Source organism: Pseudonaja textilis, chromosome 4, assembly GCF_049901715.1.
Source record: "Pseudonaja textilis isolate UNSWEBS1 chromosome 4, rPseTex1.2, whole genome shotgun sequence".
Lineage (NCBI taxonomy): Eukaryota > Metazoa > Chordata > Lepidosauria > Squamata > Elapidae > Pseudonaja > Pseudonaja textilis.
The window spans coordinates 53,585,814-53,610,456 of record NC_141993.1 but is presented as its reverse complement, the minus strand read 5'-3'; the positions used below and the strand labels follow the sequence as shown (position 1 = coordinate 53,610,456).

Below are 24,643 nucleotides of genomic sequence, written 5' to 3'. Positions count from 1 at the left end.
GTAAACGAGCTTCAATTCGTAAGCACTGAACTATCAATGCATCCAAAGTTAAAGCCCTCTCTGCATGGACCAGCTCATCTTTGATGGCATCAGACAAGCCTCCTGGAATGCAGCCATATGAGCCGGTTCGTTCCAATTGGAGTCCAAACACAGCACACGAAATTCTGCAACGTATTCCTGCAGAGAACTTTTCCCCTGATTTATGTCCCATAACCGTCTGTCCACAGTTTGTATCTTAATTGGGTTCTCAAACATCACTCTCATTTGTTGAAGAAAACCCTGGAAATCATTCAACAACGGGCTATCTTGAACTAACAAGGGAGTAGCCCAATTAGCAGCCTGCCCAGATAAAAGGCTAAGAATGAATCCTGTCTTGGCCCGATCATTGGGAAAGTTTTCAGGCCTCAAGGACATAAATAATTGACACTGCCCCAGAAATGCCGGAAACATGTCCATTTGCCCAGAAAATTTCTCCGGCATGGATACTGGGCTTTTCCTCACAGGAGGGGCAGGGGAAACAGCAGCAGGGCTTGGTAAGCTGGAAACGTAATTCAGCAATTGTGTTACCTGATTCTGAAGCGTCACATTGCTTTGCAGTAGCTGATTAATTTGCTGTTGTTGCTGCTCTACCAAACGCTGCAGTTGATTTGAATCCATCTTGCTTTAAAGATGGTTTGTTTAGGCCAGAAACAATAATGTTATGTCTCCTCTTGGAGATTCAAACGAACAAACACAAAGCAGCCGTTTCACAATCAACTCAAACTGAAGGAAAATAACAAGATAACGACTGGCAGAAACTGTTAGAACTCCCCTTCAAAATTCAAACAAACAGAGATCTCTTTGCAGTAACGTCCTCATTCAAAATAGTCATTTTGTTTCTGGCAAAAGGCACCAGCTCAGCTGTGTCCTTTTATACCCATTAAGGCAACGTGCTAATTAACTGGCTTGCCCTTCAGATTAACATTTCCTGGTTCTGACGTCAATCCACGATCTAACAGTCATCAGATTCAAAACTCCTAACAGGACCGATCCTTCCAATCACAACAGGTAAATAACGCTAGTTAGGCAGTACCACCACCAGATGGATTTGCAGTTGGTTGACCAATCACATCCAGCATGTACTCCTCAATGGAACTACATGTTCACAAGAGGAAAGCACAGAGTGTGGTATCTCAAAGTTCTGTCTGGATCCAGGGCTCTTCAACAGCTTCATAAATGACCTATATGAGGGGACTGAAAAGGAGCTCATCAAATTTGTGGATAACACAAAGCTACAGGGAGTTGCTAACACTTTAGAAGATGAGATTCAAGAGAAGAATCTTGAAAGAATTGAACACTGGCCTCTATTCAACAAGATGTGGTTCAGTGGTGAGAAATGTAAGATTTTGCACTTAGGCAGGAAAAACCAGGTGCACAAGTGTACGATTAGCAGTTCAACAGTAGTGCCTATGAGAGGATCTATATTCTGTACCTGTCAATAGTGGTGTCCCCCAAGGCAGTTTTCTAGGACCAACTCCCTCCATACTCTATATAAATGACCTCTGTGATCATATTAAGAGCAATTGTGTTCTCTTCGCTGATGATGTTCAATACCACTGACAATACTGCTATCCTTCAAAAAGATCTTGACTATGTACCAGAATGGTCAAACAAATGGCAACTTCAAATCTCAACCAATAAATGTTCTGTCTTACATATTGGCAAAAAAAATCAGAAAATAAAATACAAGCTGAATAGTCAAGACTTTGTTGATGATCCAAGCTCTGTAAAGGACCTTGGAATACTCATCTCTAATGATCTAAGTGCTAGAGCCCACTGTAACTACATAGCCAAAAAGGCATTAAGAGTTGTTAACCTAATCCTATGTAGCTTTTTCTCTGGTAATATCACACTACTAACTAGAGCATACAAAACATTTGCCTGACCAATACTCGAATACAACTCATCAGTCTGGAACCCACATTATGTATCTGATATTAGTACAGTTGAGAAAGTCCAGAAATATTTCACAAGAAGAGTTCTCTACTCCTCTACTCGTTGTAGAATACTTTATGCCATCAGACTTGAAATTCTAGACCTAGAAAACCTTGAATTATGCCGTCTTCGGTCTGATCTAAGTATGGTATATAAAATCATACATTGCAATGATTTACCTATCAATGAATACTTCAGCTTCAACCATAACAACACAAGAGCACGCAATAGATACAAACTCAAGGTTAACCGCACCAAACTTGATTTCAGGAAATACGACTTCAGCAACAGAGTGGTCAATGTCTGGAATACTCTACCTGACTCTGTGGTTTCTTCCCCAAGCCCCAAAAACTTTAACCTTAGACTGTCTACTATTGACCTCACCCCTTTCTTAAGAGGTCTGTAGGGGGCGTGCATAAGCGCACCAACGTGTCTACCATCCCTGTCCTATTGTTTCTTTTGTTTTTCTTATATGTACCCATTTCATGTATTCATGAAATATATACTTATACCTATTATCTTGTAAGCGATTGACAAATCAAAATAAATAAAGTAAATAAATGGTTCAGTAACAGACTTACAGTAATCCAAGAAGTACAATGATCAGCAACAGTCAATAGGGAAAAATTCAGAAAACAGCGAACATCAGAACATTGACCAACTAGCAACTATCAACAACAGAACTAACAACCCAGGTTTCTGTCTCCATCTTATGACCGTTTGAGGAACCACACCCAATTACAACTTTAGCATTCCCTTAAAGAGACAGTATTAAATGTCTATCCTTGTTTATATATTACCAACCCAACTGTTAGGTGACTATCATTCCTAACAAAGAGAACTAGGCATGTTTAGTCTAATGAATGGAAGCTGTAAGGGACATCTGTGGGGGATGTTTTCCAATACTTAACGGACTGTCATAGGGAAGTGGGGGTTGATTTATTGTCCACAGCACTTGAGGTCAGGACAAGAAGCAATAGATGGAAGTTTATCAGAGGGAGATCCAACCTGGGAACAAGGAGGAATTTCCTAACAGTGTGAACAATCAACCAATAGAACAGCTTGTTTCCCAGAGTTACAGGTGCTTCATCACTGGAAGTTTTCAAGAAAAGATTGGAAACCCATTAGTCCAGGATGATATTGGTAGAAGGACTCTTGCCTTTGGGCAGGGAAGTGGACTGGAAGATCTCCAAAGTTCCTTTCAACCCTATCATTCTGTGAATGTTAATTTTATCTACTATTAGCTATTCCAACCAATTTTGTATGATCCACTACATGATAAGCATTCTCTGAATTCCAGATTATATGTCACTAATGACAATTCTGAAAAAAATACACTGAAGGGTAGAGGAGTCTTTTTAAGAATCCAATTTTATACTATGACAAAAAGTTTTACTATGATAAATGTTATTTGACATGATTTTTGAGAAAGCTGTGGATCCACATGTCATGCCATCAAGCCCACAGTTAGCTAGCCTGCTAACCATCATTATCAGAGATTACTGTGCCAAATGTTTTGCTAAAATTAAGAAATATGTTCTTATCATCTATTGAGAAAGTTACCTAAACAATTTTTTAAGATAAAAGTACTCAGGCAAGATTTGTTCTTGATAAATCCACCCTGACCTCTAGCAAACAGTACATTGTTTTCAAGGTAATTTTAAACCAATCTCTTTAAAGAGGTCTTTTTTAGATGAATCAAGCCCTAGAATCTTCCTGGGTATCAATGTCAGACCAAATATTTTGCAGTTTGTTGGACTACACTTATCCTTTAAAGAGGGAGGACATTTGCCCTCTTCCAGTCATTTGGGGATTTCCCCAACCTGTGATAAAAGATTTGTCAAGGATACTTAATAAGGGTTCGTCCAGATCACCAGCTAGTTCTTCCAATACCATAGGATGCAAATCAATGTAAAAGGATATTCCCTGACTATATTTTTAATCTACCCTGCTTTTCACATTTCCTGATGGAACACATAATAGTTGTTCCTTTGAACATGATGATCAAATAAAATATTGAGTGGCTTTGCCATCCCCACTTTTCTGGTTACACATATTTTGCTATCTTCATTGAGCAGCTGGTATATTGATTCTTGTCTTTTTCTTTTCTTTTGAACAAATCTAAAGAAGCCATTTACATTACCATCCTTTGCTAATCTCAGCTCATTCTGAGATTTCTTTTTTCCTGACACCAGCTCTGCAATTCAAGGCTGTCTGTAATTTTCCTTTGTGATTTAGTCCTCTTTCCATTTCCTGTCTGTATTTTTTTGTTTTTAGATCTTTATGAATGCTCTGAAAAATCCTTAATGTTCTTGTTGCTATATTTTGAGCAATCGTCTTTTTAAAAAAATATTTAAATAACTAATGTAACCCTCCCTATATTGTAAAGGACTTCTGAACTGGTATTTCATTTAATACTTATCTTTATTTATTTTCCAAAAACTAAAAGCAATTGAACATGTGAGTTTACCTCTCAGTGTGCAAGTCAATACACAGTTACATGACTTTATATGTTGATTACAAATTATCATAATTAAGCACTACCAGGCTTTTTCTTTAGAGTTCTATGCACAATAATGTAGAATACTTGGTTCCTATCTAAAGACAAGATATGTCTTCTCCTTTGCTGTATTTCATTTGTACATATTAATCGATCAGATAGTTTTTAAGGATATTTATTGCAAGTAATTTTGTTATTGCCATGGAAACAAATGCTGCAGGCATTATTTTTCTTTAAAACTAAAGGAAAGCTCTGTAAGGAGGAATCCTTTAGAATATCTATCATCTATGTTATTCTGCCAATATTAATGCTCAGACTAAATTGGGATATATCTTTTGCTTAAGAACCAGCAGCTGGCCAAGCAACTAATAGTTTCACCCAAGAATATTCTTGCTCAGAATGCTTATATATCAGATTGAATGTGATTGAATCCTATTTATGAAAAATGATTACTTTTATACAATATACAGCTTTTCTAAAATTTACAAATATAAATATGGTAGCATGTAAAAGTTGAAATCACATTCTGAACTCTATACATTATACTACACATTATTTCTGAGTATTATACATTATTTCTAGGAACAATCTTTTGATCAAGTAATCTGACAGAGATATATGTTTTTAATTCTATGAATGGTAATTGCAAAAGGTTTGCATTATAAAGCTACCACATCTATTTTCTCAAACTTACAGACACAATTGTATGTTGTACCGAATCACCCTAATAAAAATCTTTTTTTCCCCATGGAAATAGGAAATAAGTTTTGATGTCATACCATTCTAGTTCTGAGGATATGGTTTTATGCAAAGTTCATTGTCCTGAAGCTCAGCTGAACCAATCATGATGGTCCTTGGACTCAAACTCACCTCAACTTTGCATTCGGAAAAGCTTCTCTAAAGAAAGACTTTAGCGTTGAAAGTCGATCTCCCTCTGGAGGCCTGGTTCCACTATAATTTTTGTACAAGTTTTAAGGAACAAAATGATAGCCATCCTTCTTGCACTCAGGGAGAAGAAGTTGACTTCTGCAGAGCATATCCATCTAAGAGACATGCTGTTGCTGCTACTTTTGCTCTTAGTTTGGGCCAAAATGATTTTTCTGCCATCTGTTATTTTGGAAACTGATTCTTCCTAGCTGCATGCAGCTTTTATTGGAAGCAACCTCTAAGCAACCTCCAACTTCCCTCTTTGTCTTTCTTGGTCTGAACTGAAGAGGAAATATTGTATGAAGCATAAAAATACAGTTCCTGTTGTTTAAAAATATTTAAAAGGCAGACTGAGCTGTAGACAGGCAAATCTGTTGTTGAAATGCTGGAGGATGAGATAGAATTTGAAACTTAGAAGAACTCTTAAAGTTCTTCTATTCAAAATAGCCCTTGCATTTTATATTTATAGTAATCATTTTCCCTGTGTATACACTTTATTTTCCAGCCTGTTTCCTGAGCAGGTTGCTCACAGAGAATAAAGGAGGGGGAAGGGGTGAGATAGTCAATAATGTGTTGCACTCCTGTCACTTCACATATAGACCTCAGCACTACTTCAACATGCATGCTGACAGTACTCTTCAGAAGAGCAAGAACGGCACTAAGGAACTATTCTCCAGATGCTTGGTGGCATTTTTTAAAGCATCAATCCATTTTTTGATCAAAGGAAAATAAAATAATGGAAGCCTTGAATGTATATGTTAGAAATGAAATGGCCATTTAGGCTTCATTAGATGTACAAAAAGGGTTTGATAAGGTGTACATTAAGGTTTGGGAGCAAGTTATGAAGTAATACTACTTTTCAGTTCAATTTGTTTCTTGGATAAAATATTACTATTTGAGTCCCTTTAAAACAATAAATTATTTCTCCTATAATAAAGATGAGATACATAATGTGTCAAGGATGTGTCTATCTACTTTAATATTTAATTGTATGGGAAACTGACATTCCTAATATAACCATCTGGCAATATTTGAGATATACATGAAGCAGAAATTGAGAATTTGCTTTTATACGCAGATAAAACTTTATGCTTCCTAAATCAATATTAAAAATCATTACAAAGATTTATGACAATGGTACAGAAATATGGTAACTATTCTGGCTACACAAATGGGTAAATCTAATATGTCAATTGACAAAAAAAGAAATCTATGGAATTAATAAAGTTTATTGTTGATTCTACTTGGGGATAATTATTCCTAGGAAGATACTTTGTTTAATAGACATAAATATTTCAAGTTATAGATCAACATACTTATGACTTTAACAGGAAGAATAAATGCAATGAAAATAAATGTTTCAAGAGTATATTCTGAGAGGGTTGCCTATCATATTTCACCTCAACATTTTAGATTAATTTCTAAAATATTGGTTATTTTTTTACAAAATTATAAAATGTAAATGTTACAGGTTTCTTATGACAATGTTGGTTTTAATTATCCTGATTTTAAAGTATACCATAATAGATATTAACTTCTGTAATGGTATGTAATTCTACATTCAGAACCTAAGACAGATTCATATGCTGACACGTAAGATATTCCTAAATTATTACTTAAAAGAATAGTTGCCTCATCAGATTATAATCTTTTGGTATTTTGGTATAAAGCTTTGAGTATATAAGTGAAAAAGACTGCCTTAGCAACTTGGGAGATAAACTAGCTGCTCCAATTTCTATACTTTTTTCCCTATTATCTTTCAGGTACATCTTGTTAAAAGAAATGGTGAGAGAATCTTGTTTTGTTGGGATGAACTATTAAGAGCTTAATTATTGATTGACGTTTTTCCCCAAAAGGTTTTGCTTCCTGAAAACCTTTTAGTGATTATGATAGACCCTTTTAAACTGAACATAAATATAATTTCAGAATGACTGTATCATGTAGAATTCTTGAAAAATATATTTTAATAACTATATTTAATCATGTTTCTTACACACTGCGTGAGTTCAACAGAACTAAAAGGGTTTTGCTGCTGATTTTCATTTGTACTCAGTGTCTGATGTATCTCACTGCAGCATCCAACAACTGTCAGCCAGCACTTATGGATTCCAGTTCCCTAATATCATTCTTCTATCGTGACAATGTTTTGGTGAAGCCTTTCATCATGTCTGTCACTGACTGCACCTAGATTTTGGGGAAAGAAGTGTGAATAAATCTTCAGTGACATGTTGCACTTCATAATCTTGTATACTGTAAAAAGTTTGTCAACAGTTGAATGTAGTTTGGTGCTTTGTATAGTTGCCAAGAAAATTCTCAATGACAGCTTTTGGTTTGTCCAAAGTCAGGTAATTTGAGCCTGTCATTTGTCCCTCTCAAATGAGAAATTTGGGTTGATTTATGTGATGAAGTTATTTGTTTTATTGGCTGTTCAAGATAGTCTGAGGAATCTTCTCCAATATCTATATTTAAAAGCAACATTACTCTTTCTATCCTGCTTCTTTAAAGTCTAACTTCCATAGAGATTCACAGGGAATACCACTGCTTGCAGTATACTGATTTTTGTAAGCATAGACATATCACTGCATTTGACTATATTTTCCAAGGCTTTCATGCTGCTGTACCAGTTTGCTTTCTTCTATTATTTGGAGGTGTCTTTTCACATTCATCCTTAACTTCTTTTAAGTTCATTCCACAGTTTCTATGGTTGTTTGCAAATGAGGCTTAGGATTTCAAAGTGATTCCTGATATTCTTTTTAAAAGTAGTGGGTATGTATTTAAAATTATGTTGGGAGAACTTGTTGATCTTCATATTCTTTATCTTAGCCTGGAACTTGAACAAGAACAATTCATGTTCTGTTCCACAGAAAGCAGTTAATCATGTCTTGGATGTTATCACTGAGCTCCTCTACTTCATTTAATCAATAATATAGTCAATTTAATTTCAGTTAACTCCATCTTGTGATTTTGATGTATACAGACATTGTTTTAATATGTAGATAGTGTTAGCTCTGAAAAAAACCATCGGAGTATCAGAAATTGCTTCGTTATTTTCATACTTCATTATTTCAATTTCCTAAGCCATACATTCCAAATATATCTTCCTCCTTAATATTTCCAACAGTCTCCAATCATAAGCAGGACATCTTGCTTGCTTGTTCTATTGATATCAAATGAACTTGACTGGAAAATTAATTAACCTATTCTTTTTCTGCTTCAATAATTGCAGCATAAAATGGAATGATCTTCAGATTGTTCACAAAATCTCACTGATTTTATCTGATCACTTATTGCACTGTGGCCTATACTCTTCATAACTATTAAAGGAAGACCATTCCTTTTTTGTGTGTATTTCACGTCTTAAGTAATAAACAATATGACTTTCTGATTGAAAAGTGTCCAGTCCCACCTCATCTCAATTTATTATGTCTAAGATAGAAATTTCTATTAATTTCATTTCATCTTTCACTGTTGAGCTTTCCCATATTAATGTTTCTTAATGTTAGCACATGTTCTCAATAGTCTTTGCTTATCTCTTCCAGAAACATCCCCTTGCCATAATGAGGCTAGGATTTGGAGAGATCAAGATCATGACAACCTCAATAATGTATGGAATGAAAATGAATATGTACCACTATGTAACACTCAACTGAATATATACCCTGGAATTTCAATAAGTACCTACTTCTCATTATTATAGGAATCATCTTTCAAGAAACTAAGGTAGTTAGACATATTAAAGCATGACTGGGTAAATAAATTAAAATTTAATCTCAGCTAGAAACTGTTCTAGGTCTTGCTTTGAGCATAAAACTAATTTGGTGATCTTGGGCTAGTCACTTTCTTTCAGCCCTAAGAAGCTGGCAATAGCAAAACATTTTCAAAATCTTGTTAATAAAACTGCAGGGACTTTTCCAGGCAGTTGTGAGGAATCAAAACTGGCATGTTCACGCACACATATGAAAAACTAATGATTTAGAAGAATAATTAATTTAAAAGCTGAGGGAAATCCTTTTGCAGTGGAGGAAATATAACCAGAAAATGGGATAATCATTGTTAAAAAGTTAATTAGTAATATCTTTTGGCACAATAAAAAATAAATATAATTTATCAAAAATCAATAAATAGTAAATAGATATATTATAGATATAATATCCTCACTAAGGTAATTCACCTTCATTCTCTATTGGTTCTCTATTTATCAAATTCACATAAGGAAAACTGATATATTCTGAGTGAGCATTTTCTACTTTGCTCTAGCAGCTAGAATACTTAAAAGCTTCTGAATTATATTATAAAGCTTGCAATCAACAAAGGAGTCAGCACTGTGATACAAAGTATGCAAGTGCAACTTTCGAAGGCATTTAGAAGAAACACTTAAGATCCCGCTTTATGTTCCAACTTTCAACCAAAAGCGTATTCTTTCTTTCCTTCATACTTGCAGTTATACAAATACAACCACTCATGGAAAGGATTTATCTTTGTTTATAGAAAATCATGTTAGTAGGCACAAAATCTGGGCAGGGCTCAGCACATTTCTGCTCACACAACATGCCTATTATTGTTCGGCATGTGACTGTATAATCTTGGTGGCATCACTAGTAATGAAGTACAATTCTTCTGTATAAAGGTTACTTCACAAGATGGGCTCTTTCTCATATTTACTTGCAAGTAACTGTTATGTACAATTTTCTTTCTAGATGTTATGTAGGTATTCAGATCAGTTACATACATTAAATAAGTCTAAATTTAGAATTTTAAAAATATAATAATTAAATCGACTAACAACATGAAACAAATAGTTACGAATTGGAGAAAACCAATGCTTACAGAAGGCATAAAGAAAAACCCATTTTTATCAGATTAAAGAATACCACAACAGACCTTTGGTTTTCATTGAATCAGGAATGTATGCACTACTCACTCAAACATGCTAGCATTCAAACATGGTAAGGACTACATCAACAACATTTTGGATGGCTGATATAACATCTGTTTTAGACTAGAGGAACAGTTTCATTCCTGTAGCATTTGACCTAAGCACCCCAAAACATCTGGTGGTGCTCTTTGGGAGGCTTTTGTACCTATAGATCCCAAGAAAGTCCTCTGCAATCTTAGCTCAGCTACTTGCAGTTTGGATGCCTAATTAAAGCTTCCATGAAAAAGTCAGGAATTGAATCTGGGTCGCAGTTAACCCTTGAAGAGAAGGAGAAATACCAGAAGTGCTCAAAAAAGCACTAGATTTACCCAGTCTTGTCCATTTAAGTAGGCAAGACCCAAATCCAACAAAACTGGAACTTCATCCTAAGTCTCTTTTAGGAAATGTTATTGTGGAAGTGGTTTTAGAAGGATATGGAGGATATGGAGGATATGGATTTTCTGAACTCCTTCCTGTATGGATACAAGTCTGGGCATGGATCAGAAACCCCTTGGGCCAACTTAATGGATGATCTGTAGCAGGGACTGGATGAAAAGTGGTATGAAATTCTTTCCTCCAAATCTATTAAGAGCATTATTGCTGTTGACCACAAAATCCTTCTGTGGATGCACATTGTTATGTTGGCTCAGGACAGGTCCTGTCTCAGTATGCAGGGAAGAAAATAGGGGGGATTCTATAGGTAGAATAGAATTCATTATGGAATGTCTCAGGGTTCACTCTTTTCCCGTTCTGTTCAACATCCATATGAAACTGTTGGGAGAAACCTCTCAGTGGTTCAGGGTAAAGTATCTTAATGTGGATTGTCCCCATACTCATGGAGTATACATGAATGTTTGGACGATTAACTGTACCCCCATAATGCTATTTTCCATAAATTCATAATTTAGCCATTTTCCTTGTGGCTACTTTAATTAATAATTATTTTATTGTAACTTTTGAAAACTAGCTAGTTGGTTTCAAGTGGCAGACTAAATCTATCAATCAGTCAGCATATCAACCTTTTAAGAATGGGTCATTTCTTCAGGTCTTACCTGAGCAAATGATACTGGAGTTCTTTTCTTCTTCTCCAAGGAAGTCAAACATACTTTGTCTCCTTTATAACTTGCACTGCATTTAAAGCAAGTCCACCTCATCTGTCCTGTTGTTTCAGTGCCACACTCTTTACTTAGCAGACAAAGAGAATGGTACAAATGGCCACAACTGTTATAAAAATAGATTACATATATTACACTGTATGCCCACATAACATAAAACTGAATACAGTATACCTAACATCTTAAAATGTATAATCAAATCTAAGAACTTTTTTACAACAAATATTAAACTTCTAAAAAGTATTTTAATGTTTAAACCGTTTTTAGACATTAACAGTGTAATGTTATAGTTCCTTATTCAGAAGTCCATACAACTTCCTACCACATATATATGCATATATGTATATACACTTATTGCCTGCTAATCAGATAGTACCACATTTCACTATTAAAACCTTTATTATGATAATTAAGCCATGAGAATAATTCTAGAAAGAGATTTGATTGTATTATTCATAGAACTATCATCAATATGTTGACCAGAATGGATAAAAGTCAAGTCTTGAAGGCATCTGAGATGGGGCCCCTACTTGAAAGCAGACTTTTCAAGAAATACAAATTTACCCTAATATAGAACAAATTTTTGTTACCCTCAGATAATAACTAAAGCTATATAGAAATAGAAATTCCCTACCTTATTGTGCTAAATTTCCCTTTTCCCTGCCCTCTTCCCTGAAAAAAAATGACATCATTTTCCTTTCCCAGTCAAGCATGTTATATCTTCTATTTTAATAAAATGGGATACAGCATTCTGCCCTATTGTCTTCCTGCACAAGAAACAGGAATGGTAATATGACTGTAAGTAGCCTGCTCTCTAATCATATTTTGGTTTTTCTACGATATAGATGAGGTTTTTGTCACCTGCAATGTATGAAAATGTTAAAAAACAAATTTTATATTTATTGCATTTCTTAGTCGATAGTAGCCACACAAGATTGTGCTTTATGATGATTAGGCACTATTGCCCTTTCATTGTTGAAATTCAACTTTATGTAAAATGAATTCGAAGAAGAACCAAAATAATTATTTATAGTATTATATTAGGCAGTTCCAAATAATAAAAACCCTACACTAGCATTACCTATGAGCTGTAATGCTAAGTTTTGTGTTTGCGGTTCAATCCATTTATAATTTTGCTTGTCTGGTGAATAAAGGATAGACTGCCCCGTATTTAATAATTTCCACTACTGGTTATTACATAGTTTTGTTTTCAACTGAAAAAACTATTATTATTAGTAAGGCTATAGCTTGGACAGTAATAGACCCAGGTGGACATGTACATACATTGAATTATGAGTGATATAGCAATAGAACACTATGTGCTCAGTATCAAAGTTCCTTATCTTCATTAATTAGTGAATCTGAGCTCTCCAGAAGTCTTCAAGTTCTTCCTTGCAAACCCATTCATTGTTGAAGCTATTCACTAGTCTAGACGTACCTGAAGACTATAATTTGGTCACCAGTCTGTTGTCTTCTCTTGTACTGTTGCAAACAAATACAGCAATAATCTTGTTTGGGATTGAGCCCTCTAGTCATAGATGCTTTCAAATTACGTAAAGACCAGTGGAGATCACGGTTAAGTAAGCTTGTTGTTGTCTCCAAAAGAGTCTAAACAGGCAAAAGAATAATATAGAAATCATTTAAGTTGTTGTCACATTATATACGTTGTGCACGTAGAAAAGTATCTCCATATGAATATTAATTAATACAAGACAGAAATTACAGATCTTAATATAAATTATACAGATAACAGATAGATAATCAGAGTTGGAAGGGACCTTGTAGGTCATCTAGTCCAAACCCCTGCCCAAGCGGGAGACCCTACACCATTTCTGACAAATGGCAGTCCAATATATTCTTGAAAGTCTCAACTGATGGCGCTCCCACAACCAGGCTATATGCTAGCCTAGCTTTCTAGCAAGTTCACTATTTCTTCTGTATTACAAAACTTCCATACTATCAAATGCCTCTTGTTTGATAGCATGTTATCCCAATAGTTCAATTTTAAATTTTGAAGTATTCTAATGGTCCAATATAATACTTGTGTTTTCTGATTTAATTTTTGCCATTTTAGTTCATTAATTGTTTCTATAGCACTTGAATAATTTTTTTCCCAAACATAGGAAACATTAGATCTGCCCATCCCAGATCCAGCAGAGATGACACGCTGTGAGTCCCATTGGCTAGAGATCTATATTTGGCACTGAAAGGAAAGAAGCTGAAGAACAAGACCAAAGAATACCTGATTAAGAAAATCTCTTAGAAACACGAAAGATTAAGGAAATACTGGAAATAGTAAAGGAACAGATAACCACTATAGACAGAAAGATCAGCAGATATGCTTTTTAAAGAGGCAACTAGACTTTTTCTTTGAACATGTTTTTCTTCCCATCCAAGAAGCTTCTTTAGATTGGACTGGATGGTTGAGAATGGAAGGATTTCTATATACAATAAACACAGTGGTGGGTTTCAAATAATTCTACCACCAGTTCGCCGAAAACATGAGTGTGCGCCAGAGGTGGTATTCAGCAGGTTCTACCAGTTCTGGAGAACCGGTAGCGGAAATTTTGAGTAGTTTGGAGAACTGGCAAATAGCACCTCTGACTGGAGATTTTACAGTATCCTTCCCCTGCTATGCCCACCAAGCCATGTCCACAGAACCGATAGTAAAAATATTTGAATCCCACCACTGGTGTGCGCACATGCACGCGTATGACTTCCATGCATGAGCATATGCATGGTTTCCATTTATGTGTGCATGCATGGTTTCCATGCACGTACGCACACACGGCTTCCATGCACGCACACACGGCTTACACTCATGCACGGCTTCCGCCACGTGGCGAGATTCAACTGAGCAGCCTTCCGGGGCCTGTTATTCCAGTCATTAGGTATATATCTGGAATAGTGGACTGGACTCAACCACAAAAAGCCCTAGATGAGAAAACCAGAAAAATGATAGCAATAAATCATGCCCTTCATCCACACAACAATGTTGACAGACTCTACTTGTCAAGAAAATAAGTGGACATGAAATGTTGCAAGTACACCAGACAGCTGAAGGAAAAAAAGGGCAGTGGAAGAATATCCGAAGGACAGTGAAAAAAATCCACTAAAGCTAGTATACCAGGAAGGCTTATTGAGTACTGGAGAGACCACACTAGCCTACAAAGAGAGACTAAATTTAAACTAAAAAAGAGACATGGCAAGGCAAAATATTACATGACCATTACATAAAAAAATTAGCAGACCAGTCAGATAACTAGAACTGGCTAAGAGAAGAAAAGTTGAAGAAAGATATAGAAGGACTAATTCTGGCCACACAAGATTGGCCCTTAAGAACTAATGCATACAAAACCAGAAATGAAAAGAAAGCAACAGACAATGTGCTACCTCAGAAAAGAAGCTGAAGAAACTGTGATCCAGTTGGTTCCTTTAACACCATGAAATAATAATATCTGCCTACCTCAGGTCCTTGGGAAGGACTTGATAGTGCCAGAATGAGTGTAAATATCTTGTTGACTATGCCATAAAGCATAATAATAACATTTGTCTATATATTATAAAAAATATAATATATACCATCACCCCCACTTATATATATATATATATATATATATTGTGTGTGTGTGTGTGTGTGTGTGTGTGTGTGGTGTTTGGTGGTATATATTTTACATAGAGTTTTAGCTCTATTATTGTATGCTGCCCAGGGTCACCTATTTGTGAAATTATAACATATATATTTATAATAGGCTAGGTAACATCTTCAGGGGAGTTTATGGGATGTATTTTTGAATCCTTGTGTTCACACAGGATTTGAGGCCTGTTTCATAGAAGGCCATTACACGCCTACTGTACTACGCCTACTACTACTGATGATAAGGCAAAAATATAAAGAAACAAAGAAAAGACTGAAAACATATAGTTGCTACAGTATTGGGCAAGAAATCTCTAGTTGATAATTACTTACACACATACAGTACAGATCCGTTTCACTTACTATAATTTACAACTCTGTTTGTAGAGGCAGAGGCACTGACAAACATCCTCCAAAATAGTACTACTTTATTTAAAGTAAAATGTAACTTAAAGACCTGAGAATACCTTTTTCCTATAAATGGATAGCTTCATCCTTCTTAAGGAATTGAAGAGGATGTAGCTGAACCACAGTTCAGAGGAATCTTAAATTAGCTGTTCACAAAAACAAGGATGCATTGCACCCAGACTCCTTTAAGCTAATAAGTGAGGATAAAAACTAAAGACCCAGTGAGTGTTGGAGAGGAAGAACGAAGAGAAAGAGAGATGATCTGGAAAGAAAAAGAGGGAGAACTGACAGATTTCTAAAGGGGATCTGTGCAAGGTTCACTCAACTCCATCCATTGCATGAAGGGAGATAAAGATCCTCTCTCTCAAAAAAAATTCATAAACATGTCCAAGGCCAAATATTACTAAATGAAAAACAGTCCTTCACTGATTAAATATTTCAGCTGATAATAAAACCCATAAATTATTTTTAAGCAGGTAAACATAAGCAAATATACATCTTATTTAGTTAATGTGGTGCAGTGTACAATTCTAAAACTTTTTACCTTAAATCAATTTCCATCACCAGGTTTGGAAATAATAAAAAGCTGTACTTAGGTATAAGAATACTGAACCCCACTTTGAAGCAATACAAAAATTAGTAAAGATTCAGGAAGCTGCATTTAGGAACTGAATATTTACAGACTAAATCACCTATTGAAGTTTAATGGATTTTATCTTTTCAAGGACAGCTTTTCAAATCCCAATTCAATGGCAAGGACAAAATATTTAGCTAAATATAACCTTGTTATAAGTCGTGAACAGATAACTAGGGTTTGGGAGAAATAATGGTGCCTTGTTGTTCTACACTCTTGTTTTTGCTTTTAAAAATCTAACTACACAGCTTACAAAAAGGGAGATACAATGGAAGTAGAATTGAATTATGAAAAACTAAAACTTATGAATGCAATTTATTATGAATGCTATTTGTTATTGTGTCTGTATTGATAAACAGAAGATGGTAGGCAAAGTCAGAGTTCACCATCAAAGATGATGCTGGCAAAATATATTACCATAGTTTACCTTGAGGTTATTTAATGTGAACACCCAGGTAATTGCTCACATCAAGACCCAGGATCAGCACTGAGTATAGGCACATACTTGATGGTACAGCCATTTACCACATAGAACTTCCAAATGTGTATTGATTTGCTTAATTGGTGTCCAGGAAGAATCAAGATGGAATTCACATAATTATGAATAATGAATTGGCCTAATTTTTACTTAAAAAACCAAATATATTCATCTGAACATAGTTATGTTACTAAATTTTTCACTGCACTTTTCCAAGTAAGGTACTATATATATTGGGAGGAATTGAAGCTCAAAATTTATGCAATCTTTGTGCATTAAACAGATGGGACAACTTTGTGCAGAAAAAAAACTGTATGCTATAGAAAGCAAATAGACAATACAATATTAAGTGACAAGTTAATACAATGGTTTTAGCTTGCTAAAGTATTCTTGGTTGAAGCTCTTAGAAGCTGATAAGGAACAAAAAAGAACAAACTCTAAATCTTGGACAATTGCCATTTTAACCAATAAGAAAAAAATCCCCACATTCTACTTACTTGCTCATAGTTAAAGCTGTCCAGCATACCTAGCACAAGACCCTGAATTTCTCCAAGTTTTCCTCTTCCATATACTGGATCCTGTATGAAAGTTATTATAAGATGATCAACATTAATTAAAACAAATAAAAAGAAGTGTTAACAGTTCAACTGTTAAATATTTTTTCCTCTAACTACGATAAAACAAGTGTATCTCATGCCTCTTATCCAATAAAACTGATAGAATGCAAGAAATAAACAGTGCTATAATTTCTAAACTGAGTTCAGCTTTTTTCAACAAAAATATTTCTGTGTTTATAAATTTGCAGAAGATAAATTCCAAAGGGGAGGGTTTTGTGAAGAGAGATTAAATCTTCCTTCACGGATATACACATGGTTTTCTACTAGTAAAGGTTTTCTTAGAACACTGTAACAAAAATAATACCCCATCAGAATGTCTATGGAGTTTCTCAGTCATCCAAGTCGTGGTTATCCCAAAGGTGCTTTTTCAAGAGGCAACTGGACTTTCTGGTTTTTCTTTGAAGATGTTTTGCTTCTCATTCAAGAAGCAAAGAAGCTTCTCGGATGAGAAGCGAAATGTCATCAAAGAAAAACTAAAAAGTCCAGTTGCCTCTTGAAAAAGCATCTTTGGGACCCCATCAGAATATTTAAGAGCCTGCACAAGGTCACTTTGAATTAATACTTCTGTAGAAGAATTGTATCAAAACTTACTTTGGGGGTTTTATAGTCTCCTATTAACTTGCTTTACCAGAAAAGGGAAATGCCATAGTGCATTTCCTTTCAGAGGTATTTCCTTAACAGATTTCTCAATGCCTTCAATAATGACAGAGCTTCTAATATACTTCCTTCACTAGAAAAACTGGGATACATTCAGAGATGTATCGGCTCATGTTGAAAATAACTCATGTTGAACTGTGCAGCACAATCAAGCTTCATCACAGGAAACGTTTTATGACATTTTGTATTATGTCTACAATGTGCATGGAATCTATCTTACAAATATTCTATGAGCTAAAGTATCCTACTGTATACGCTTTCAAAATGCCTTGTCTTTTGCTGTGTCTTCTCTCAATGTACAACTTAGTCAGTGGTGGGATTTAAATTTTTTTACTACCGGTCTGTGAGTGTGGCTTGGTAGGCGTGGCAGGGCAAGGATCAGAGGTGGTATTTAGCCAGTTCTGACAGATTCTGGAGGACTGGTAGTGGAAATTTTGAATAGTTAGGAGAACCGGTAAATACCACCTCTGACTGCCCATAGAACTGGTAGTAAAAAATTTTTGAGTATCACCACTGGGGAAGGATACTGTAAAATCTCCAGTCAGAGGTGGTATTTGCCAGTTCTCCGAACTACTCAAAATGTCCACTACCAGTTCTTCAGAACTGGTCAGAACCTGCTCAATACCACCTCTGAATTTAGTGCTGCAGTATTAAGACATAGATAATTGGCTTTATTGCTTGAACAGGTTCTAAAAAAGAGACAGCTATTTTTTTTAGAAATGCATTATTTTTTAATTCCTGAACATATTCCAATGGCAATGAAGCTTTTTAAGGATGGGAGGGAGGTCATATATGGTTTTAAATAGATACTTTTCATTCTATTTTTTTTCAGCATGCATAATTTAAAAGCAGCAACTTAGAAAGTACATCATGCTGCAACACTATATAAATTATGGAGAACAACTGGGAAATCTGAGCTCTTAATGCAGCATGTACCTGATCCATGACATAGAGCAAACTATTTTTATCTGCTAGATAGCCAACTACTTTTTGGAGATACTCTCTTGGAAAGGATATGTCAAAGAAAAACAGACTTGCTAGAGAATTGAAGACAGAAATGTAAAGAAACAGCTACTTAGTAAATTCAAGCTTTTTGTTTTTAATAAATGCATAATGTTAAATTATTTGGTCATGGTTATTATAGTCCACCATAGCAAGTAGCAGTACTAAGCCAAACCTTGCTGACCTTGTAAAAACTAATTAAAATCAGTCCGCCCACAAAGGGCCAACAATTAGAAAACCTCAAGACTGTGTAGACTGTAAGACATCAAAAAATATATTGGAAAAAGACAGTGGCAAACTGCTTCCATATCAAACGTGGTATTCATCGGGTTCTGACCAGTTCTGGGGAACCAGTAGTGGAAATTTTGAGTAGTTTAGAGAACCAGCAAATACCACTGGAGATTTTGTGGTATCCTTCCCCTGCCACATCCACCAAGCCACGCCCACAGAACCAGTAGTAAAAAAAATTGAATCCCGCCACTGTACTTAACAAGAAAATATTGAAGGTATTCACAAAGTTGTCATTAATCAAGCTTGATTTAAAGGAAAGAGCTTTGGGGAAGCTTTGTGGGAAATGAATTCCCAATAGAAAGCAAATCAGCTACAAGACTCTTTTAAATGGCATGACATTAATTCAAATTTCTGATATTGTACTGATCATTCAAGCCTTACTGGGAAATTAAAATAAGAATTATAAAAGGAAAATGGCTACAGCTGCTTATTACAATGATGCCAAACATGAATATATGTAAGACAGTGTGAAGGCAGGAGCCATCTCCAGTTCCAACTTTTCACAAACACAGATAAGATTTTTCTTTTTAAAAAGTTCCTTGGCTACCAGGTAATGGAATAAAGGCTTGTCACATGCCTAATTATTATACAGCTGCCTTAAATGTCCAGTTACTCAATTTTATAGTAGCTGTTGCTGCTCTTCAATTTTTAATTTTGTTTTGTTTTTTAGATTCCACAAAGTGTTATTCGTTATATCCTACTCATTGCTTGAATTAAACTGTAATTCTACCTAACCTCTAACTTACCATGTTTTATTTTATAGCAATTCTATTACAGTACTCCTTTCATACTGTCTCATACCCTCATAGGTTATAAACAAATTATTTATGTTGCAATTTTTAACTCCATAATCTTAATGATTTTACATTGTGATGGTCAAAGATCAAGATACTGTATTGAATGAGAGAAGCATACTGAGTTGGGCTGAATTATAGTAAGAGAACAAATAACACTAGAATTGCAAAACAAATAAAGGAACAAAGACAAAATAGATCAAGGTGAGATTTTATAAATCTGTGAACAAGGGAGAGAAGAGGTATTACAGGAACAAAAGATAATGTATGAAGTGATGGAAACAAGATAGTTTGCAAGTACAGTAAATATGGAGAAACATATTGAAATGTGGCAGAAATCAGTTTTAGATGTGCTTCTTTTTCTTATTCTTATCTAATGTTTATAATTTCCTGGGATTATTATTTGTTATTCCTTTTTTTATTCTGTATAATACTGTTTGAAAGAGAATAGCATATTTACATACATTAAGTAAAGCAACAATGCAATGTAAAATCACAGATCAGATGTCGATCATTCACAACGTTCAAACAGCATTCAGATTATTCCTATTATTTTATTTATTTATTAAATAAATATTATTAAATAAATAGTGCTGGCTGTCTCACCACTGAACAACTCTAGTAATCATAGTTTCCACAATGCAATAAGAAAACTTCTCTCTTTTTAAAAGTGCATATTATAAAATCTCTTATCAAAAATAAACATTTATGTTTCTGAGATTTTATTTGATGCAAATAGACAATTAATACATATAATTCCCTTGTCCACAGAACAGGCTCAACGCATTTTAGATAGTGTGGTGTTGCAGTATATCATATTTTGTATGTATTTAATATATTAGATAGGTGACAATATTATTATTTTCATCAGCACTTAATAGCAATAACAAAAGTGCTGCTTTAGCAAGATGACATATGCTGTTTTCTGAATATTATCATTAAACAACAGCAAAATCAACTGTAGGAAAAGATTTCTATTTCATAAATGTAACTGGAAAGTTAATTGAACTGTATTTCTATGACTTGAACACCCTTAATAAGGCTATTTTTGTATATAAGTGGTCTTGTTATATGCACATAGGAAAAAAAAGTGCTACATGACAATTTAAAATAAAACTATAACCAAAAATCAACTGAATTAAGGACAGAATAACAGATATGTCTTCTCTTTTGGAAAAAGACACATTTTATTGCAGAAAAACAACTGTAAAGAGTGATTATGATGCTGTGATTAGACTCACAGAGTTTCATTTCTTCAAAGTATCAAATGAATAGCTACTTAACAAATATATTATCTACCCAGTTGTCTTGAAACTTAGTATAATAAATCACACGCCAGGAAACTGAAACACCCCACAAAGCAATTATATGGCTAATATAAACTGGAAAGCCAGTCGGCTTTTGTTGAAATAGATTTATTTAATCACAAATCTGGCAATAAAAATGCTTTTTAAAATTTCATTTCCAGCAGGAACACTGATTTAGTAAGAAGTACAAAGTTTTCCAATAAAGCAAAATACTTTTGACAAAAGTGAATATCCGCAGTGTATTGAAATGAAAATGTTATTGGATAAAAAATGACAAATAATAACTCTTGTTCTACGTCTAAAAGGCAAGCAGAGCTTAATGAAATATGTTCTGTTTATTCTGTGTTTCAGTTCAGCATAGAAAAGAAAAATAAAGAAAATACACTTCAGGTTTCCTTTAACTCATAGGTCGGGTAGTCATTGGTGAAGTGTTAATAAAGCAACTAACACAGTTTTGAATAGATACTTTAAGTTTCCAAAGAAGAGATTAAGCAGTATCTTTGGTCCTTTCCATGCCCCAACACAGATAACCTATTCAAGATAACCTTATATTTTATAGATAAGGAATCTGTTTTATGCTAGGGCAGACTTATGTATCTACTTATTCCAGGGTTATCACATTTTGATGAGCTTTGGCTTTTCAAATCTTCATACAGAGGTCTTTCATTTCATCAGATTTGCGTTCTTTCTAATTTGAGATGTTAGAAACAGGAAGCATGTGCTCTTATCAGTTATTTTGAAAACTCACATGTCAAAACATATAATTTTAAAAATATACTGAGTTTCAGTCCCAATTAAGCTTTAAAATTTTTAGTTACATTAAAATTCTCATTTGGACCCATTCTGAAATTAATTCCTACAAAGCCTACTTAATCTTCTCAAAATTCCAATCTGGTACAAGTATGTCTGATTAAGTTTTTGTTTTTCTACTGTAAAAAAAATAATTTATCTAATCTCTTCCACCACATTACTCACCAAATCAGATCCAGAACAGTATACAGAATACCAGATTTGGAAGGGATCTAGCCCAACCCCCTTCCTAAGCAGGAGAGCCTATACCATGCTAGTCAGCAGCCAATGACACAGCCAGCCATCAACTACCCCAATCAACCACTAAAAAGACACACACAACCAGACACCATATAAATACCACACACAGAAAAGCCAAAAGCACATAGTCTGCTAGAGAAATTCCCTGAGGATGGGCTCCAGCAAGTCTGAAAGCTCGGAAGACTAAACGTGACTGACCCAGAATGGATCCTGCAACATTATCCTGAGATATATTCGCCTTCTTAAAAGCCTCCAGTGATGTCCTTGGATGCTTTGAAGAATAGGTTGATCCCTCTTTCTTGTGACAGCTCTTCAAATATTGGAAGACTGTTTATCATGTCAACCTCTGTCTTTTTTTTCATTACACTAGACATACTCAATTCCTGCAAATGTTCTTCATATGTTTTAGCCCCCAATCGTCTTTGCTGCTCTTCTCGGCATTCTTTCTAGAATCTCAACATATTTTTTGTATTGTGGTGACCGAATGCAGTATTCCAAGTGTAGTCTTATCAAAGCAGTCCTAACACCTCATATGATCTTGATACTATCTCTGTGATGCAGCACACTGCTGGCTCATATTTAAGTGGCTGTCCACTAGGACTCCTAGATCCCTCTCACAATTACTGCTGTGGAGCCACATACTATTTATTCTATAATCGTGCATTTGGTTTTTCTTGTCCAAGTATAAACCTTTACTTTTCTCACTACTGGATTGCACTTGGTTCAAAAGGTTTGCAGTACTGTTCTGACATCATCTTTTAACGACCCCTTAACCCCTGGCAAGGTGGAGTCCAAAATGGAACTGAGTGTTTACTGGCTGGATGCCCTTCCTGTTGCCAGTGCAGAGTTATATTCAGCAGATATATTCTCAACATGCCCAGAGAGAGATCTGCCTCTACTTAGGATCGAACTCGCAGCCTCTAATTGTGGGATGTGAGCTCCACCTCTAAGCCACCACACCATTCAATACTGTTCTGATATATATTATTTCCAATATCAGTATGAATTTGAAGCAATATCATGCTTCAAATCAAGCAAAGGAGAATGCAACATAACATGTAGCTTTACAATGCACATTAAGAGTTTTTAAGATAACAATATTATTTGTCATAACTCACCTGTAGGATTCTCTGCAAAATTAATGGCAGAGCAATGAATGTTGTCATATTGTTCAATACTTGCATTGTCAAGTTCTTCAAATCTAAAGAACAAGTATGACAATAAACCTCACAGTAATGAATGTGATTTAAGTCTGTTATTTTTGTCTCAATGGGGAATACAATTAATAGGAAGGATGTATTGGCTAGTGAATTTTTCCTTTTGTGAATAATTGAATTGGAGTCTCTCTAGTGTCTTAAATCAGGGATAAGCAGCCTTCTTGGTAGCAAATAGCACAATTTCACAGTTTCATACAACACAAAAAATAATGTTAAATATTTAAAATGTAAAAGTGATCTCACTACTGAGATTTGTGGAACTTCACATGATAATGCTGAAAGCTGAAATCTTACACAATTTAATTTGAGAACACTGACATTTTGCAAGATATGGTGATACTGTGAGATGTTGGCTACTTTTAAAAATGTTTCAAATTAAATTTGCATTTCATGTTAGTGTTTTATGGTGGCCTCATATACCTGCCTCAGATAAATGCATTTCAAATTGAAGACATTTTCAAAAAGATTTCCCAAAATTAAAATCGTTTTGGAAAGGGTAGACTAACTTAAATATCAGTTAGGTAAGTTGAATAATGTAGAAATTTGATAAATAAATTCAATAGCTACATTTAAATGCAAAAGAAGATAGCTCCAGAAAGTTGACTGATGAAAAATGTTGCCAAAATCATGCTTCAAATATCAAGTAATACCAGGCTGAAATTCATGATTTTATCACAGAAAAGTAAAAGTAAAGAAATGCTATTCAGAAATATATTCCTGATATGACATACAAGTGAGTTGCTCAGTAGCAAAACTAATTCACAGCTTTCTTGTTATTTGTCATTTTGTCTTGGATATCTCTTCTTGGACAAAAAAGGAGACAAACATGCTTACATTCAGAGTAACAAGGTAGCAATGTAGATCTTTGGGGTGACAACATTGCCTCTAGGAGCGGAAACCACAGTGCCTAAAAACAAGAGAAATCTCAGAATTGTACAAAAAATAACTTCCATCAGTCTCACACAGAGTATCTGGCTTCTGTCCCTGGATGTGCCCAATGCCTGTACCTGCTGCAAAGCAGCATCAACACCACCACTATAAACTGAAAAGGATATAAGCGTCTGGCTGTCCCTTGGGAAACAGACTTTCTCCCTCATCTAAGTGATAAATGCAACGGACC

General features: G+C 34.9%; 1 protein-coding gene across 2 annotated transcripts in view; it reads right to left on the bottom strand.

Annotated features, from left to right (window-relative positions):
- The window catches only part of VPS8 (VPS8 subunit of CORVET complex), an 84,819-nt gene that overhangs the window by 4,041 nt on the left and 56,135 nt on the right, over positions 1-24,643 (bottom strand). For both annotated transcript variants that reach the window (XM_026701359.2, XM_026701361.2), the window contains exons 40-44: positions 24,358-24,430; positions 23,425-23,507; positions 17,086-17,166; positions 12,870-13,039; positions 11,369-11,537 (exon numbers count right to left, since the gene is read on the bottom strand). In XM_026701359.2, coding sequence (XP_026557144.1) covers positions 11,369-11,537; positions 12,870-13,039; positions 17,086-17,166; positions 23,425-23,507; positions 24,358-24,430 — 576 coding nt within the window. The remainder of the gene's footprint in view (positions 1-11,368; positions 11,538-12,869; positions 13,040-17,085; positions 17,167-23,424; positions 23,508-24,357; positions 24,431-24,643) is intronic.